The 12,818-nt window shown below is 38.2% G+C and overlaps 1 protein-coding gene across 4 annotated transcripts in view; it reads right to left on the reverse strand.

The window, feature by feature from the left end:
- Window positions 1–12,818, reverse strand: part of Cstf2 (cleavage stimulation factor subunit 2) — a 41,865-nt gene that overhangs the window by 15,282 nt on the left and 13,765 nt on the right. Inside the window, exons 9-17 of one of the 4 annotated variants that reach the window (XM_048335827.1) lie at window positions 11,209–11,268; window positions 10,876–10,962; window positions 10,359–10,500; window positions 9,361–9,536; window positions 8,827–9,104; window positions 4,471–4,596; window positions 3,315–3,440; window positions 1,328–2,726; window positions 2–5 (exon numbers count right to left, since the gene is read on the reverse strand). In XM_048335827.1, the coding sequence (XP_048191784.1) occupies window positions 3,318–3,440; window positions 4,471–4,596; window positions 8,827–9,104; window positions 9,361–9,536; window positions 10,359–10,500; window positions 10,876–10,962; window positions 11,209–11,268 (992 nt within the window). In that variant the 3' untranslated portion in view covers window positions 2–5; window positions 1,328–2,726; window positions 3,315–3,317. Of the gene's footprint in view, window position 1; window positions 6–1,327; window positions 2,727–3,312; window positions 3,441–4,470; window positions 4,597–8,826; window positions 9,105–9,360; window positions 9,537–10,358; window positions 10,501–10,875; window positions 10,963–11,208; window positions 11,269–12,818 lie in introns of those variants that run through there. The other 3 variants (XM_048335828.1, XM_048335829.1, XM_048335830.1) reach the window with 3 other exon arrangements.

A 12,818-nucleotide genomic window follows, 5' to 3' on the forward strand; every position in this document is an offset into this window, starting at 1 on the left:
CCTTTCTTGGGAAAATAACTGCAGATGCCACTGAAAAGTCATGACTGCAACAAAGCTTGATAATTGAACTTTCTTTGGTGGTTGACACAACCCCAGGCTTTTGTTGATTCCAACTGTTACAATCTAGACTTGAGTTTTGGTTCATAATGTCCCCTCCCTCCTGCCCTCACAGAAGCCTTGCAAATACGGTGATTTTTTTAATAAATAAAAAAATTTATTGAATCAATGACAAAACATAACCATAAATAGTAAACAACAATGAACAAAATTACCAAGAACCCAATCCCCACATACCACCGACTAGGTACATTACTAAACATGGTGTCATTTTGTGTGAATATGATCTTAGGCTTTGCCAATTTTTGATCCTCAGAAAATGAAGGATATTTTTCTTTGCTATTGAATGAGTCACTTTTTCTGGGCTTTCCATTTGAGAAAGATAATATTAAAGCATACTCATTGTAATATAATTCAAGGTCAGCTGTATTATCAACATAATTCTGTTGGAAAAAAATGGAAAAATTTGTTCTCCACCATGGGATGACAGAAGTTCTTTATCACCACTTGTAGTTAAAAATAATATGGAATTTATAATTTGCTATAGACTTTTGGCTACTACCTTGTCACTAAGAAATCATGTGCCAAGTAACATAATCAAAAATCCACTTTCTCATAAAATGTCTTTCTCCTATCTACCCAATAACCACACTGGCTCTAAGATGTCAGTAGTCACAGTGAATCACTAGGAGGGAAGAAGCCCCAGGCTGTGTGCTAAGACAATTCAACTCATTATAGATTTATAAAAATGCTTCAATTGAATCAGCATGAAAGCACCTATTTTCTACACATAAGTGACCAAGAACAAACAAATGACTGATTCGAATTATTTGAAGCCTGTATTACTTGAAGGGTTAGTTATGATTTTTTCAGTCACTAGTTTGAATAACATAAAGGCAGTTCATGAACTTGCAGTAAACATTATCATACCAGTAAAAACTACTGATGACTGTTTCTGTAGGGATAAACTAGGATGCCACTGGTGTTGCCATTGTTCATATGGACTTCAGCTATCTAAATTTAAAAAAGTGTTGAGAAAAAGCATAATGATACCTTAATGATACAGTTCCTATTAGGCAATTACTGCTCACCAGAAATTTCAATCTTCAGTAACCTTGATTTGAGATCTGAGTTCCTGACAGAAAATGCTTTGCTCTTGGTCTCAAGGTCTAAATATTTTGACATTTTGAAATATGACAGTTGCTAAAACCAACACATTCACGGAAGATGCATAATTAACATCTAAGCTGAATGGAGGATGAACGGATACTAAGCTCCTCTTACTAAGTTGTAGTATGAACTATCCAGCCCACTTTTGTGTTAAATGATTATATCATGCAGTTGAAGAATCCTTCAATTTTAACCTTTTCTGAAGTTGATTATCTTTGCATTCTTTCATTTACAATGTAAGCAATATGCTATTACCATCCATATGTATATGCCAGGGTTTAATTAATTTGACCATTATATAATCCTCAACCAGAGGGTAGGATTCTGAGAATGTAAAGAGGCTCAGAAGATGTTTTGAGTAAAACTTTAATAGTTATTAAGGCAACTTTTGAGGTTGGCCTGATGGAGAGAAACAGTGTTCTTCCTTACTGCCACTATAAGAGAGAGAAAATACAAGGCAAGGAGATCCATAGGTTACAGCTGGTTGATGGCACTAGTTAATGTCCATACCTATTTGCAAGAAAGCAGGCAGACCTAATGAGCAATTGGACTGCTTGTGCTCTATATTTGGTCCTCTTTAAAAGAACTAATAATGTAAAAAGTTTTAGTGTTTTCTGTTTCAAGTTCTCAGAATAAATCTGAGTACAGAAGAAGACTGCAAATCTAGTGATTTCCTGGAAGATAGAATGAAATACATTTCATTCTTTTTATTTCTTTTTACTTTTTAATTCACTTTGAACATGTAAAAAACAAGTGGCTTTTAAAACTTTTAGACTTAACTACATTGAAGAGCTTTATAACAGACAAATAAATGTCAACAGTCTTTTGTGTTGTTGACATACACTGAAACCAGTACCAACACAATCTTTGTCTGAACTCTCAAATATTCAAACCTACTACAGACAAAATAATGCATTCTGATAATTGGATTTTTCTAAACCAAACACACTACTGTGGTGTGCTCTTTGCTTTGTTGGCCTTTGAACTATTTTATAGCTCTGCGCATGTGCTATTTCTCCCAGAAGACTCAGAAAATCTACAACGTTTTCAAAGGGCAAAGTCTTAGTATCTGTTTGGAAGAAAATTCAACAAAAATGAAGTTCCAGAAAACATTGCTTCTGAGAAATTCTCAAATATCATCAAAATAAATGATTAATCTTCTACAGGAAAAAAAGAATTGTGGCAATATAGCATAATGCTGCAGTAAGGGTAGAAACCATATCTAAGTTCTACCCATAGCATTTTAGCATTGTAAAAGCAAAACGGTCATGTGTATTAATTTGCAGTGTACTAAAATTGTACAAAGTTTATTTAACATAACAGAAAATATACAAACTAAGACAACAAATTCTTTTTGTTCTGAAAGGTGGTGATGGGAGTCCTCCACCTGGCACCAACTTGAGTCATTCAGGAGTGAGGATGCAGAAGTAACCTTTTATCAACATTTCAATGAAATTATTATGGAAATTCCGGATGTGTCGTCAGGCACATTTGAAAATCTGTATGAAAAAGTTGGCAGGAAGCCATTAAAAATAGAGAACATTAGGCAAAACAGATCAGGTAAAAGCATGAAAAATAAAGGTAATAATGTACAGCGATCTCCAAAATGTATAGAACCTGATGGTGACACTAGACAAGTGCTACCTTAAACTTACTCTAATAGTTTAACATGAAAATACTTTGAAAACAAAAACTAGAAACCAAGTTATTTATACACTTTACTGCAATGCTTTGTATTTTTCCCATTTTGATGCGCATTTTGGAATAAAATAACAAAACTGATTCTGGAAGACCCATTATCAAACTATAATGAGGTTCAGTTAGGTAACTGAAACTGAAGAAAAAGGGCTTATCTTTAACTTTCCTGTAGTTGATTTTGTTCAATTAATCATATATGACATTGATCATTAGGGAAGATGACATGCAATTAACAAATGTCCTATAGCCTTACCTTATCCCAAGAAACTAACTACAAAGAAGAATCTAGTGAAGAGGACTAAGTCACCAGAGATAATGATCTATTTGGTTGAGGTTGAAAGTTTATATCCAAAATGTGCAAGGAACTAGTCCTGTTCAGGTTTTCTCACCTTTCAAGGTGCTCCAGTGGATTTCTGGATTTGTTCTTTTAAGATTAGAATACTCTGTCTTTGTTCAGGAGGCAGCATGGCAATTTGATCTGCAGTAAGTTGAAGAACCTGCATGATCAAAGCAGCCTGTGCAGAGGCAAAGAAGGTAGTGAATTTCAATGATGGCAGCTCAACAATAACGACAAATAACCCACTGGCAGCTTCTGTCCCAAAAGCTATTGTAGTGAGACATGAAACAAAATGGCAACAGTAAGGTAATTACACACACACACACACACACACACACACACACACACACCACCAGAAGGCCAAAAAGAAAAGAAATTAGTGAGAAAAAATATGATGAAAAGAACAAGTATACATTAAAATATTTAAGATTAGACAATTCAGGGGCTGGGAATATGGCCTAGTGGCAAGAGTGCTTGCCTCATATACATGAAGCCCTGGGTTCGATTCCTTAGCACCACATACATAGAAAATGGCTAGAAGTGGCACTGTGGCTCAAGTGGCAGAGTGCTAGCTTTGAGCAAAAAGAAGCCAGGGCTAGTGCTCAGGCCCTGAGTCCAAGCCCCAGGACAGGCAAAAAACAAAACAAAACAACAACAACAACAAAAGAGATCAGATGATTCAAAGCAGACACTTTCATAAACAGACAAGTTCATAATTAAGGTGGTATCTTTAAGCCCTGGGAAGTGTTTAGTTTTTAATCTGGTTTGAAAGTCTCTTATTTTTCCCCCACAAGTTTTATTAGTCATTTTAAGATCAGGCATGAGCTCCCAACAATGCTTAAATAAAATAATAGGAAGATATGCTTGTGGGGATTTTGCTACTGTTTTTAGGGATAAAGTGGAAAGGGGAGGAAGACACAGGCTATGAATTTGCAGGTCAGTCTGGCCCTGTGCATGCACACATACAAAATCTGTTGCTAGTAGATGAGTGTGAAATGTTAAATAAGCTTCCATTTATATTCACTGAAGTTTAGGACCAGGTTCACAAATATTTAGGCAATAAGATCATAAAAGAGTTCTGAGTTAGAATAAATATGACCTCCAAAGGGACTTTGAAGACCCAGGATCACCACATGGGTTAACTGTGAAATGAAGAATCAAAAAGACAAGATTTGTGTAGATAGAGGCAGTCACATTGTGTTGCTTACCTTCTCATGATCTTGTGGTGTGACCTGGCTCTGCCCAGGACTGAAGCCACCAGGCTGATTTCCACCCTGCATAGCTGCTCCTTGCATGGCTGCTCCTTGCATAGCCGCCGCCTGCATGACTGGGACCTACACAAATGAAGAAGAAAATTTTCAGAACTCCTGACATTTAGAAAACTCATAGTAATAGCAATATGAAAACTGCAACCTATATATGTGTATGAAAAAAAAGGAAATCAATGTCTGCAAAGATCAGCTTCTGGTAGCAATGGCAGGAGACAGGGCTTGGCAAGAAATCAACTAAGTATTAAGTCAAACATACTTGCCTACAACAGCTCCACCACCATCATCAAATCACAGCAAATTGGATACTATAATGTTAAGCAAATTCAGCCAAATAAGCAAAGGGAAAACTGAGAGCACTCTGGAAACTAGTGCACAGTGGAAACAAATGAAAACCAATAGATTCTAGAGATAATGTGTGCTGGTCCAACAGGAAAACTACATTCATGGTTTTACTGTCTACCTCTAGTTCAATTAGATACAGGTAATTTGTCCCAATGGGTTCTACACAAGGTAGAGATGACCAATCAGAGAAGCAGATAGGAGGTAGGAAGGCCTCTGAGGGAGACTGCTATTAGCCCAACATTAGCCTTTTATGGCTTTCTATACAGAACATGGAAGAGATGCTTTGATGCTTTCTGCTCAATACAAACCAAGAAACATGACTGACCTAAGTGAGAGAGCAAGGTTTAATTATATTATACTTACTGGTATTTAAGATCTTCAGTGAATTCAACCCATTTGACGATTACCAGAACTCAAGGAAAAGGACTTTGAGCTTCTAGTATAACTGTTAGAGGTCCTATACCAGTTAGGTTCACACTCAGGCATTCACTCAGAGCTTCAGTACTCGTACTAAATACAAATTATTAACAAACTTGTTACCTGCTTCTCCAGCAGGTAAGAAGCAGCAAAGCATAAAAGAAATACAGATAAACACTCATTAGGAGTACATATCAGAGCTGCAATGTGAATAGCAAGGTGATAGCCTGACAGTGAAGGAGACCAGAAACCACATAGGACATAATTATGCTTTATATTACTGCATACACAATAAGAGATCTACTTAACGATCACTTTGAGTAATAAAAAAATGATTGCATGTTTTGTATTCTATTTATGAAGGAAAAATAAAACTTGTATTTTTTTTCATTAAAAGTTTATTGAAAACCTTGGTAAAATAGTTCTCTCCTCTGAGCTTACATACATTATCTCTTTTCCTAGACATTGGACATAGGAAACATTAGTAGCTTTGTATAAATTGCTACAACACTGTCATGGCTTTGGTTTTTAACCAGTGCTAATCCAGGTGCCAGTTTGAACCTTAGTGATCATTTACCAATCTGAAGCACCTTTGGGTATAATTTTTTGAAGTTAGTACTTGTTAAGCACCATAATGTGCAATAAATATCCAATAATGGCCATTTTGAGTTTCCAGAAGTTCTTGTTCTGGCAAGAGTGACCATATATCTTCATTTGCCTTAGAAATTCCTAATTAGGCTTTTGCCTCAGAGGAAACTATTAATACTACTCTCACTCTCAAGTGCATCCTTCTTAGGGTGAAAAATTAATACAATTACCCTGGAAAGAGTAAATCTTGAACCCTCAAGTTTCCACCTGGAGGGACAGGAGTTAAACTTTCAAGATCCAATTTAAAACAATCAAGCATATAGTAAGTAAAAAAAAAATAGATGTTCAGCCAAAATGGAGAGACAAAGGGTAAAAGGCGAACCAATGCAACAGCAATACTTACAAGACAATATGTTGTAAACCAACTGTACAACTCGGGGGAGGGCAGGGAAGGAACTGGGGAAGGAGGAAGGTGAGAGAAAAACAGAGGAGGTAACAAGTTTGATAACAAATGTATTCACTGCCTTACGTACGAAGCTGTAATCCCTCTGTACATTACGGTGACAGCAAATAAAAAAGTAGATGTTCAGCTACTTAAAGATAATTAAAAATTAAGTGGAAAAATAAACAATGCTCTTTATAACTAAAAACAAAAGATTATTTGCATATATGAAAATAGAACAATGAATTACCTGTTGAAATTGCTTTAAGAAGGGAAAGGAGAATAAGAGAGGGGGGTGAAACTGATTGGAAAAGTTATATACATATATGTAACTGTCACAATTCCCTCTGTATAACTAATATATGCTAACAGAAAAGGACTGAATAGTAAAGAAGGAAAAATAGGAGTACATATTCATATTTGCTGAAACTGCATAAAGAGCTAACAAAAGCCATTATCTATAGGAGAGGGAATTTTTTATGGAGAGCAAGAGGAAGTACTGGTGTTTGAACTTAGGGCCTTGCAGTTGCTAGGCAGGTACTCTACCACTTGAGCTACACCTTAACCTCTTTCACTTTGGTTGTTGAACAAGGTGTTGTATTTTTTTTTTTTTTGGCCAGTCCTGGGGCTTGGACTCAGGGCCTGAGCACTGTCCCTGGCTTCTTTTAGCTCAAGGCTAGCACTCTGCTGCTTGAGCCACAGCGCCACTTCTGGCCATTTTCTGTTTATGTGGTGCTGGGGAATTGAACCCAGGGCCTCATGTATACGAGGCAAGCACTCTTGCCACTAGGCCATATCCCCAGCCCCCAAGGTGTTGTATTTTTGCCTTGGACCACAACCTTATTTGAACCTCAATCTCTGCCTCCTGAATAGCTGGGTTTATTATAGGTATATATTAGCACGATTAGCCTGGAAGTGAGGTTTTTAATGTATTACTTTTATAAACAAATGTATATGCATATATATATATATACACATATGTAAGCGAGTAATTTAATTTTTTAAGTTAAAGTATGAGGATAAAATTTTTATTTTCTCTACTTTGGGTTTAATTGGCTTCACTCTCTGGGTTTAACTGGCTACACAGGGCTGGCTGGTGGAGTAGGTCAGCCATAGTGTGCTTTGCTTGGCATGTGCAAAAAAAAGCCTTTGGTTTGATTTCCCAGCATTGCAAAAACACAAACAAGCAAACCCTAGTGTTGCAGAGTAATGAACTCAAACACTAGCAGAGAAAAAGGAGCCAAGATATTACTTAAAAATGGTCTTCCAATTACTGTTTTCTGGTTTTCCCCACAGAAGTATCAAATTATATAAGCATACCATATAGTTATTTGTTTTGTCTCCCCAGCTGATGTACAAGCTCCAAGGGGACAAGAACTTTGCTGTTCACAATGCAATATCCCCAGTATCTAGATCTATGTTTGATATATAGTAGGAGCTCAATAAACTGTTGTTGAACAAATGCATAAACACATTTCTATTATGACCAGAGAGTGTACAATAAAACTCAAGACCTGCAACTACATTTTTGAAGCAAAATTTGAAAAACAATAGAGGATACTTCTATATATGTTTGGAAAAATCCACATTTTTATTTTAAATTAAAGAGGAATGTACATACACACAAAGTTATAGATAGCAACATAGGGGTAGAGCAGAAAAATTATCCTCTCTTCCTTACTCTGCCTTTTATTAGTTATGTGAATTCAAGACATTTGAATTCTGGCTGATATTTCTCCAATGTCTTTCTCCCAGTGTTTCTCCTTTCCCTCCATCCTCTCCATGAGAAGGCACATTAACATATGAAAGAGGGAAGAAAAAATACAGAGAAAGGAAGAAGAGGTAGAGAGAAATGAAGGTGTCAGCAAATAAAAACATAGGGAAGATACAAATATACTACTTCACAACAAATGAGGATGAAGAGGGAGAAGAAAACCACCGAGCACCATGTACATACAACTAGAGACAGCCAAATAAAGAAGGGAAAGAAGAGGCAGATTTCGATCAACAGGTGAGGCGATCACCAGCACATTTGTAGTTTATTCTTCACTTAGGATTGTATGAAGATAATAAGAGGTTTCTGTCAACCTAAGATTATGTAAATAACCTCGTAATATTCCAAGTGTCAGAGTTGCAGACTAGAATCACTTGGGGGAGGTTTTCCACATCAACCATACCAAGATCCCACCGATAGAGGCTGACAGGCCTCGGCTGAGATCTGGTGGGCAAGTACACTTTGGGCAGTCTAATATGTGATGCTAGTTTGCACCCCTAATGACTTCTCAATTTTCAGAGACTCTTTTGTGAATGAAATAGCTAGTGAAACTGAAGGTAAAGTCGTTCTTTCACATTATTATCTTGATTGCCAGAAAATCACTCCCAGAAGGGTAAAGAGAGCCTAGTGTTTCCTTTCTAACAATCTGAGAAATTCAAGCCAGAAGGCACTAATAATCAAGCTCAATGATCAATTTCGAAATAAACCAAGATTTCACATGGATACATACCGGTCTAGCGCCCTGGGGAACAACTGCCCCCATGTTAATTGGACTAGGACCCTGCATTCCACTAGGCATAGGACCTCTAGGGCCAGGAACTGGGCCCCTGGTATCCATGCCCCTGACTTCCATGACACGGGCTTCCATGACACGGGCCTCCATGGCACGGGCTTCCATGGCGCGAGCTTCCATGGCACGGGCCTCCAATCCTCTGGCATCCAGTCCTCTTGCTTCCATGGCTCGGGCCTCCAACCCTCGTGCATCTATTCCTCGGGGATCTCTTCCACCTATACAGCAGCAAGAAAAACCACCACGGGGCTACTCATCTAACTGTATGAATTAATAATTTAATATACACAGAAATCTATTCCTCTTCTCATACTTTCCCTTCTATCTATGATACTTGTTTCCTCCTAGATTTGCAGATAACCCTTAAAGATGATGCTAACTCTAACACCCAACTATTCTTTAAGATTTAGAGCCGAGGATAGCTGAGTTCTTAATCAACCTGTGATTAGCATTTGGGATGTGACTTCCCCTTACCTCTGCCATCTAAGGGTGGACCCCTCTGATCTAGCATAGGTCCTCTTGGTTCTGCCATTAGAGGTCTAGGTTCAGGTAATGGACCTCCCCTCATGTCATGTGGGGGTGGTCCACGGCCTTCATGGCCAGGAACATGGTGCATGGGTGGACCCTGATGAGGTGGTCCCAGGTAACCTCTGGAGATGGAGAACAATGTTATGTTTTAGAACAGACATAAAAACAACAAACCATCTATTCCAACATCAGCAAGTAACTGACATATCAAAAGAACTGACATAAACATCAGTCAATAAATGCTAAGATAACACCAAACACATCAGAGTAAAGCTACAGAGTATAAAACCTACATATTCTTGAACTTATTTGATTGAACTCCTTATGAAGAAGGAATTAATGGACAGTTATTACATGTATAAGGATGCAGCATAGTGCTTAAACACATGTCTTCTGGATTCAGACTATATGGGATCAATCTAGAATCTACTATTAATTACCTATGCGATCTAGGGAACACTTAATTGACTTCTTTATGCCTTAGTTTCTTCATCTGCAAAATGGGACCCAAGAATATCTACTTCCTAAAATTATTTGGATCTTATCTATTTTTGTGGGGCTGGAAACTGATCTCAAGGACTTGGATATGAGGCAAGTACTTGAACATTGTGCTACCCCCTAAGCACATTTAATGAAATGAACTGTGTAAAGTTTCTTAGAGTAGGGTCAGAGGTATGGTCACCCACACCTATGTCTATTACTATTATTAATATTACCACTATCACAAGTTTTTCTTGTTCAAGTACATATACTGGAATTTGCAAGTTTTGAAAATATTGCATAAGCATGGTTAGCTTGAGAATCCTCAACTAGTCATCCTATTTTAGTCTTGGACAATGGCCATAAATACTTATTTAATCTTCTGAATTAGGCAAACAGGGACAACTAATGTAGCAAGGGGAAATGCTGACTTCTCAAATTGTTTTCTTCTTATCAGTGCTTACCTAGGCTCTACCTCGCCAGTTACAGAAAGTAAAGTGCCTCCACGTGGGTCATTTGGAGCATCTCCTAATAGACCTCGAGGAGTTGGCACGTTGGCAGGCAAGGATCCCCGCTGCATAGCTGCTCTGGGGTCTTGCATCGGCACTGACAGGGAAACAAATGGGGAGTTACTGCTGTGAAGGACACATAAGGAAACAAGAAATGACTCTATATGCCACTGACAACATAATTCGGACACCTTAGAGTGGGTGAAACCTCACCACAGAAGAATCCTCTTGCAGCTCAAGAACAGAAGCAGGGTGTAGGCAGAATCTGTGCCATGTCAGAGGTATGGATGGAATTATATAAAGAGTAAACCAGGGAGCAACCTGTTGAGAACTAGCACTGTGACCTACAGAAACTTATACTCCTGACACTTTTTCTAATCAACCTTAGTTTAAGGACTAGAGTCACAAAAGAGATAGAGTCTTGGCATATGTGAACACTGCCATGGCTCTGAAAAACCTGCTGTCTCCTTACAGACTGCTATTCCATCCAAGCCTCCTGACACCAGTAGGGAGGGAGTACAGCCTCGGACAGATGCCCATATCATCCATGTTCTCTGCCCTGTGTGAAGAGGTCAATCTTAGGCTTGTGGCCTCAACAGGAAAAAAAGAAAACCCCCAAAAAACCAGAAACCCAAAAACCCCCCAAAAAACCAAAACCAAACAAAAAAACAAAAAAAGAAACCCCCCAAAATCACTGCCCTTTTGGGTTATGAATGTGAGGATGACTGCCAAGCAGCTCTTTTCCTCGCAACATTCCCACCCTGAACACCACAAGCAAAAGGAAACCCGCAGATACAATGGGTACCTGGAACTCGCTCAATTGATGCAGGCCCGGCGGGTCCCACGGGCGAGTGCTGTAGGGTTCCTAGGTAAGCAGTAAGTTTAAAAGGACAAAGAGTAGATGCATAAAATAGCTTGTGCGCGCGCAAACATATGCAAACACACACATAAACACATATACGTACATGAGGAGACTGGAGACATTTACAAAAGCCCCAGACTACAAAAGCTTCCTGAGCTATGTTTTAGGTATCTGAATCAACTCTACTCTAACAAGATAGTTTGGTAAAAAAAAAAAAAAAAAAAAAAAAAAGAAAAGAAAAAAAAGAAAAAACAACAACTCCTCATGGGGCCACTGGGTTCAACTGGGAAGGAATAACTAGTAATTTTCAGTTTGCTCCTCAGCTACCAGTATGTTTCCCTCTAAACCTCCCTATACCACTATAAAAAGAAAAAAAAACACCAAACTAATATAAAAGGATGGTTTTGAATCACCAGGGAAGCAAAGAAAAGAAATGTATTTCCAGAAGAATAATAGGAAACAAACTGTACTGATCTATTTTGGAGGCTATAACAGAAGTGTTAGTGTGTGTGTATGTGTGTGTGTGCACGCACCTGTGTCTGTATATGTGTTCTGTCCTCAGTCTTAGAACTCAGGAATTGTCCCTGAGTTGCTTTTTTTTTTTTTGCTCAGGGCTATCATTCTACTACTTGAGCCACAGCTCCACTTCTGGCTTTTTGGTTGTTAACTGGAGATGAGTCTAACAGACTTTCCTGCCCAGGCTGGCTTCCAACCACAGACCTCAGCTTCCTGAGTAGCTAGAATTACAGGTATGACTGACAGACACCTGGATGTATTTTATCATTCTTCTATTTTATTTTTAGTCTTTTATTTCAATATTAATTGAATGATTGCTAGTACTGGGGCCTGAAGTCAGAGCTTCATGCTCTTGTTTGGCTTTCTTGATCATGGCTGGTGCTCTACTACTTACAGCCATGCCTCTAGCCTGGCATTTTGCTGGTTAATTTGAGTGTTACAGATTTTTCTGCATGGACTGGCTTTGAACTGCAATCCTCCAGACTACATTCCTCGGAGTAGCTAGGTGTGAGCCACTGTTGCCCATCTTGTCATTATTTTAAAGTACAAAATTTCTGCTATGAAGAAAGTATCAAATGGGGAAATGCAGTGAACGAAATGATGAGGAACATAGCATTCCACATAAAGCCATCTGCCACAGCAAATTTATGATAGTAAATAGAATTTATGATAATAAACAACATAATGGCAACAACAAAAAAACTAATGAGACGACAAAGATGCCAACATTTAACAAAAGTAGTAGGAAAACAAGAAGTTATCTTTTCAAATATCCCACTGTCTCCCAAAGAAGTATAGATTCGAGAAGAAGTAAGACAATCTGGGCACAAATGAAAAGATTCTTGTTTCCTTTGCTGTGCACTAAAGGAAATTATAAAAGACAGCTCATCTCTTCATGAAGGGATTTTTTTAATATCTTCAAATGTTGAATTATTTTTTTGCTGGTCCTGGGGCTTGAACTCAAGGCTTGGGCTCTGTCCCTGAGCCTCTCTGTGCTCAAGGCTGGTCTACCACTTCCAGCTTGTTCTGTTTATGTG

This window comes from Perognathus longimembris, chromosome 28, assembly GCF_023159225.1.
Source record: "Perognathus longimembris pacificus isolate PPM17 chromosome 28, ASM2315922v1, whole genome shotgun sequence".
NCBI classification, from domain to species: domain Eukaryota; kingdom Metazoa; phylum Chordata; class Mammalia; order Rodentia; family Heteromyidae; genus Perognathus; species Perognathus longimembris.